Consider the following 7,350-nt stretch of genomic DNA (forward strand, 5'->3'; position numbering starts at 1 on the left):
GACATATGTGTGTATATGCTCATCCAACCTGGTTTGCAGCAATCTCTTAGTTTGTCCAATGTAGCTCATATCACAGTGGCCGCAGGATACCTCGTAGATGCCGGGTTTGCCTAAAGTCGGTATGGGGTCTTTCGTTGAACCTAAGATGGATTCCAACTGGCTGTTTCTACTGCTGAACACTAAATCGATGCCAAATTTAGCCAGTTTTTGTCGTAATGGGCGTGTTATCCTGTAGTCGAATTCTACTGCTGCTCTTCGCAGTGGCTCTGCTGATGGCGTAAGGGTTGTGAGTGAAGTTCTGTGCAGTTTTCTTTCCTTCTTATCGATGATTGCTTGGATAGTTGTTCTGCTGTAACCGTTGATTTCCGCTGTTTCAAATATGTACTCCAATTCTTTCTGTTTTCCTGCTTCGCTGAGGGGTAAAGTTGTCATCCTATGTATAAAATAATGATATGCTGCCATCTTATGTTGGAATGAATGGTTTGACGTGGCTGGGATTGTTCTTCTGGTGTTTGTTGGCTTCCTGTAGATCTCGAAAGAAAACGAAGATGGGCAACCTGGTTCTCTTAGGATCAGGATGTCTTAGAAAGGTAACTTTCCTTCGACTTCCATTTCGTAAGTGAACTTTATGCTCCTGCGTGCACTGTTTATGGTGTCCAGTACCGTTGTTAGTGAGTCCCTTTTGATGATGCAGAAGATGTCATCTACGTATCTCCACCAACGTTCTGGTAGTAGGTTTTTGGTTTGTAGTTCGTGTTCCAAAGCTGCCATATAAACATCGCTCATGAACAGTGACAGTGGGTTACCCATCGATGCTCCCATCCTCTGTTGGTAGATGCAATCCCTGAACTGGAAGTAGCTCTGTTCCATGCATAATTTGACGAATGTTATATACTGGATCGTTTTTTGTCTCCATGGTTCTCCCTCGTATTGTGATTGCAGCCAATCCCGTAGAGTTCCTATTGCGTTTTTTACTGGTATGCTTGGGAACAGTGCTGTTACGTCGAAGGAAACCATTATTTCATCCTCAGCTATCGGTCCCGACTCTAAGAGCTCCTTTGTGAACACCTGCGAACTGATGATCGAACGGCTCGGGAAGGGTTTCGGCATACTCTTGAATTCCTCGACAAGCCACTTTGCGCTCCTTCCAGCACAAATCAACAGCGTCAGGATGACGGTATCCAAATTAATACGAGAAGCAACAACAAAACACCAGGACAACGCCGAAGTACGAGTAGTGAAGGAACTCAAGGAGAAACCCGTGTACTACCTAAAAGCGGACAAGGGAAACCGGGTAGTAATCATGGACCGGGACGAATACGACAAGGAACTTCTTGAGAAACTCGGAAACAGGGAAAAATATTCACTACAACGAGGATACACGCTAATCGATATGGTCAAAAAAGTAGAGAACACCATCAAAGAATGTGCAGGCCTTTTGAAATCGGTTGGGAAAACTGCAAAATCGTTGAGAGTACCGAACCCAACTCTACCAAGGATTAAAGCACTACCTAAAGTGCATAAACCAGGCAACGAGATGCGAGAAATCATTTCAGCAGTGGATGCCCCAACCAGTCGGATCGCAAAGTGGCTTGTCGAGGAATTCAAGAGTATGCCGAAACCCTTCCCGAGCCGTTCGATCATCAGTTCGCAGGTGTTCACAAAGGAGCTCTTAGAGTCGGGACCGATAGCTGAGGATGAAATAATGGTTTCCTTCGACGTAACAGCACTGTTCCCAAGCATACCAGTAAAAAACGCAATAGGAACTCTACGGGATTGGCTGCAATCACAATACGAGGGAGAACCATGGAGACAAAAAACGATCCAGTATATAACATTCGTCAAATTATGCATGGAACAGAGCTACTTCCAGTTCAGGGATTGCATCTACCAACAGAGGATGGGAGCATCGATGGGTAACCCACTGTCACCGTTCATGAGCGATGTTTATATGGCAGCTTTGGAACACGAACTACAAACCAAAAACCTACTACCAGAACGTTGGTGGAGATACGTAGATGACATCTTCTGCATCATCAAAAGGGACTCACTAACAACGGTACTGGACACCATAAACAGTGCACGCAGGAGCATCAAGTTCACTTACGAAATGGAAGTCGAAGGAAAGTTACCTTTCTAAGACATCCTGATCCTAAGAGAACCAGGTTGCCCATCTTCGTTTTCTTTCGAGATCTACAGGAAGCCAACAAACACCAGAAGAACAATCCCAGCCACGTCAAACCATTCATTCCAACATAAGATGGCAGCATATCATTATTTTATACATAGGATGACAACTTTACCCCTCAGCGAAGCAGGAAAACAGAAAGAATTGGAGTACATATTTGAAACAGCGGAAATCAACGGTTACAGCAGAACAACTATCCAAGCAATCATCGATAAGAAGGAAAGAAAACTGCACAGAACTTCACTCACAACCCTTACGCCATCAGCAGAGCCACTGCGAAGAGCAGCAGTAGAATTCGACTACAGGATAACACGCCCATTACGACAAAAACTGGCTAAATTTGGCATCGATTTAGTGTTCAGCAGTAGAAACAGCCAGTTGGAATCCATCTTAGGTTCAACGAAAGACCCCATACCGACTTTAGGCAAACCCGGCATCTACGAGGTATCCTGCGGCCACTGTGATATGAGCTACATTGGACAAACTAAGAGATTGCTGCAAACCAGGTTGGATGAGCATATACACACATATGTCAAAATTGCCATGGAGGAAAAACGGAAAGGATTTGTCCCCCATTTCAAGTCAGCAGTAACCGAACACATCATCGAGGAAAAACATAACATCACAGCTAGCGACGCGGTCATCTTAAGACACATCACTAACCCATCGAAGCTGGCTGTCGCTGAAAGTTTGGAAATCTTCAAGGCAGGCAACAAACGTTTACTCAACAAGGATTCAGGTAACGGCTCAACGTGGCTGTTTAAGCTGTTACCTATACAGGCACAAAAGAAGAACGAGGAGGTAGTACCTACAGTAACTACAAATATGGATACACCAGCGATGAACCTTCAGTCGAGAACAGAACACTGATGAAGTCTGCAAGTAGTAGACGAAATACGTATCTGTCAAGATATTAAAATATATAGCGGAATTAAAAGGAACAACTCGTCTCTTTGTATTCACAGTTGGGAATAACATTTTTTGTTATGGAAGAATAACTCCAAATGTTATTGGGATGATCGGATTAGTTGTTAAAATAACAAAAAATTATAACAAAGATTTGTTCGAAGAATAACTAAAAGTGTTATTAGTCTGTTATAACAATAACAACCCAATAACAAAAAAATCATAACGACGAATAACAAATCTTGTTATAAATAACATAAATTGTTATTGGCCTAGTATTTTTAAATATCAAAAAATGTTATTCCAAAGTTATTGCCGTCTGCTCGGGTTGTGTCTGAAATTTTGACTCAAATTGTGATTTAAATTTTGACATAATTTGTGACTGAAACTGAGACTGAAATTTTGACAGAAATTGTGACTGAAGTTTTGACAGAAATTGTGACTCAAATTGTGACTTAAATTGTGACTGAAACTGAGACTGAAATTTTAACAGAAATTGTGACTGAAATTTAGACAGAAATTGTAACTGAAGTTTTGACAGAAATTGTGACTCAAAGAGTGACTGAAACTGAGACTGAAATTTTGACATAAATTTTGACTGAAAGTGAGACAGAAATTTTGACAAAAATTGTGACTAAAACTGAGACTGAAATTTTGACAGAAATTGTGACTGAAATTTAGACAGAAATTGTGACAGAAATTTTGACAGAAATTGTGACTGAAACTGAGACTGAAATTTTGACATGAATTGTGACTAAAACTGAAACTGAAATTTTGACAGAAATTGTGACTGAAATTTTGACATAAATTGTGACTGAAACTGAGACTGAAATTTTGACCGAAATTGTGACTGAAATTTTGACAGAAGTGGTGACTGAAATTCAGACAGAAATTGTGACTGAAATGTTGACAGAAATTGTGACTGAAATTTTGACAGAAATTGTGACTGAAACTTCGACAGAAATTGTGACTCAAATCGTGACTGAAATTGTGACTGAAATTGAGACTGAAATTTTGACAGAAATTGTGGCTGAAATTTTAACAGAAATGGTTACTGAAATTTTTACTGAAATTGTGACTCAAATTGTGACTGAAATTGTGACTGAAACTGAGACAGAAACTTTGACAGAAATTGTGACTGAAACTGAGACTGAAATTTTGACAGAAATTGTGACAGAAATTTTGACAGAAATTGTGCCTGAAACTGTGACTGAATTTTTGACATAAATTGTGAATAAAATATTGACAGAAATTTTTACTAAAATATTGAAAGAAATTGTGCCTCCAATTTTGACTGAAATTTTGACAGAAATTGTGACAGAAATTGTGACAGAATCTGTGACAAAAAATGTGACTGCAATTGTGACTGAAATTGTGACTGAACCTTATACTGAAATAGTATTCTTCGGTTCTTCTTTTCGTTATTTCGCTATCTACTATTCTTCTCAAGACAAAATTCCAGAACCACTTACGCCAAACCCTCAGAAATTGAATTGTTCCTCCAAGCCATAAACCTGCCTTCCATCACATACACCAAAAAAAGATGACAGATTTCTTTATTGCTTCATCACTAACGAAGATTGGCATTCCTCCTGCACTTCACTTCGCCACCTCTTCACGGCAAGCTCATGAATACCATCACGATGTCCCTTTTTTCCACCACACCCCGTACTTCGATTGGATATATGTCCTCCCCCCGGGGGCCACAGGACATCTGCGGCTGACGCAAGCAAGATGAGTTTGATTTTTCCTTTGTCTCCTCCCGAAAACATATCGACTTCTCCTCCCCCAGGGGGGGGGGGGGTCGTCGTCATCGTTCGATAATGAAGATAAGATATTCTCCAATGGCCACCACGCAACATATTGCGACCGCGCCATTATGGCAGCTGTCAAATATTGGGCGCCATTATGGCAGCGCCCACCAGCGTCAAAGCTTCGTCGGGTGGAAAACACCGGCAAATCGCACCAGATTGCCAATCGAGTTCAATGAACCGAATCTGCTTGGAATTTGGAGTAACGATTTGCAAACACGGAACTGTGACGAAGGGCGCGCGGACGGATGAAACGAGGTGGACAAATAAAAATCGTTTTTGCGGGGTTAAATCAACCGTGAAACTCGCTGGCCTCTCCGGATTTGCTTCGTTTGGCGAGCAGGCACCGGTTAGAACGGATTTGGAGCTTTGATTTACCTGCTTGATTGGCTGTGAACCGTTATAGCAAGTGGCGGCCATTATGGCGAGCTGTCAATCGAGCCACATTCTTTCAAACAATGTTTATTTTCGCTCAAAGAGTCGTAAATAAGCGCAGGTTGAGGAAATTGTGGCTCCCAAAACTTGCCAAGAGAAAGTATTTAATAGCTGGGCAGATAAAGAAATTGTGGGCGCTAAAGTTTTGCTGAATTTATGGGGCCAACACACACAAGTTTCCGAGCCATTTCCGGGCGAGCGAAATAACCCCATAACTGGCTGCATTCGTTCAGTTTTAGTTTCTGGGGTTAATTCCTGAGGAAGGATTGCGAGCGGTAGCTGGCGTTTGTGGGAAACAGCTGTCTTGAATGACTTTTACTCCCTTTTGGTGATCGAAATCAGATCCTTAATAGATTGTGGTGTCATAGAACGAAATTCAAGACTAAACATGTTTAGCTGTTCAGCTGTCAAAAATGACATCTGACAGAATTCAAATGAAACTGACTTAAACTGTCAACTTTCTGTCATTCTTTCTGAATTTTTGTTTTGATCACATTTCTTATGGCACCAATTGAGGTTTTTTATAGCACCCCAAAATCCCACCATACTCTGTTGATGTTTCCCACAACAATCTTCCACAATATTTCTTACTAATCAAGACACGGCCATCTTCGATGGTATCTCGCCTGGAAATGGTGAAACTTTTTTCCCCACTACAAGGCTCGCCACAGAGCCTACTTTCCCGTCCAAACTGCCAGCTGTTTCACCAGGAGCCCTTGATTCGATTGGCGCGGGAAGAACTATAAAGTTTATGGCCGCAAGTTGGCGCTTCCGATAATGGGCGATACCATAACTAACCGCCGGAATCGTTCACCGCCAGATATTGGGCGCACTTTGCTGTAATGATTCGAGTCTAAGACCGACAAAGAGTCGTTAATTTCTGGAATGTCTGTGTTTGGCAAGTTGCGGTCGGGCTTTCCACGTAATTAATTCATTTTCGAATGATTTATGGTGAGTCGCAAATTGGTGGAACTTGTCGTGGAAGATCGAAAAGGGCTTTGATTTACCTTATCCTGAAGGACAGTTAGCTGGCAACACTGTTTAAATAATAACATTGACCTTTTCTAAAAGGTTCAGTGATGTTGTTATACCAAGGGTTGCGACACCACCATACCTGTCAAAAAATATAAATATTATGGCTAGGTTAGAATTCGTCAAAATTAACTTCTTTTGTAATTTCAGCGTTCTGGCCTCCTCCGCCGCCCCCAAGACCGTGTACGACTTTAGCGCCGTGGACATCGACGGCAACAAGGTCTCGCTGGACCGCTACCGGGGCCACGTGTTGATTATCGTGAACGTGGCCTCCAAGTGTGGCTACACCGACGGCCACTACTCGGAGCTGAACCAGCTGTACGAGGAGTACGGCGAATCGAAGGGTAAGGTTCAAGCACTCACCGCTGAGACTCATTAATCATCATCGCGGCGTGCTCATCCCCGTTTTGGATAAAGGTCAAAAGTTGCGCAATTTCCCCGCCCCATCCACCCACTCATTGTTACGACAGGTGCCGAAAGATGAGAAAGTCATGTGAGCCTTCTTCAAACCGGGTGCCGAAATCATCAATCTTCATTTTGAAATAATAAGGCGGGCGGGCTTTCTAACTGTTTGACACTTGACGCGCCATAATGGCAACCAATCGCTGCCATAAAAAAACCCTAAACTAATCAACGTTCCGTTCTCCTTCCCGCACAGGTCTCCGCATTCTGGCGTTCCCGTCGAACCAGTTCGCGAACCAGGAGCCGCAAACCAACGAGCAGATTAAAAAGTTCGCCCAGGAGAAGAAGGGCGCCAAATTTGATCTGTTCTCCAAGATTTACGTCAACGGGGACGAAACGCACCCGCTGTGGCAGTTCCTGAAGGAGAAGCAGGGCGGCACCCTGTTCGATGCCATCAAGTGGAACTTTACCAAGTTTATCGTGGACAAGAACGGCAACCCGGTGGAGCGCCACGGACCGCAAACGAGCCCGCTCGAGCTGAAGAAGAACCTGGAGAAATACTTTTGAGCATTTATG

At 42.8% G+C, this 7,350-nt stretch overlaps 1 protein-coding gene across 1 annotated transcript in view; it reads left to right on the forward strand.

Moving 5' to 3' along the window:
• LOC120431593 (uncharacterized) overlaps positions 1-7,350 on the forward strand; it is a 36,022-nt gene extending 28,672 nt beyond the window's left edge. The window contains exons 3-4 of the mRNA XM_039596699.2: positions 6,523-6,716; positions 7,031-7,350. Of these exons, the coding sequence (XP_039452633.1) occupies positions 6,523-6,716; positions 7,031-7,341 (505 nt within the window). The 3' untranslated portion in view covers positions 7,342-7,350. The remainder of the gene's footprint in view (positions 1-6,522; positions 6,717-7,030) is intronic.

Source organism: Culex pipiens, chromosome 1 (genome assembly GCF_016801865.2).
Source record: "Culex pipiens pallens isolate TS chromosome 1, TS_CPP_V2, whole genome shotgun sequence".
NCBI lineage: Eukaryota > Metazoa > Arthropoda > Insecta > Diptera > Culicidae > Culex > Culex pipiens.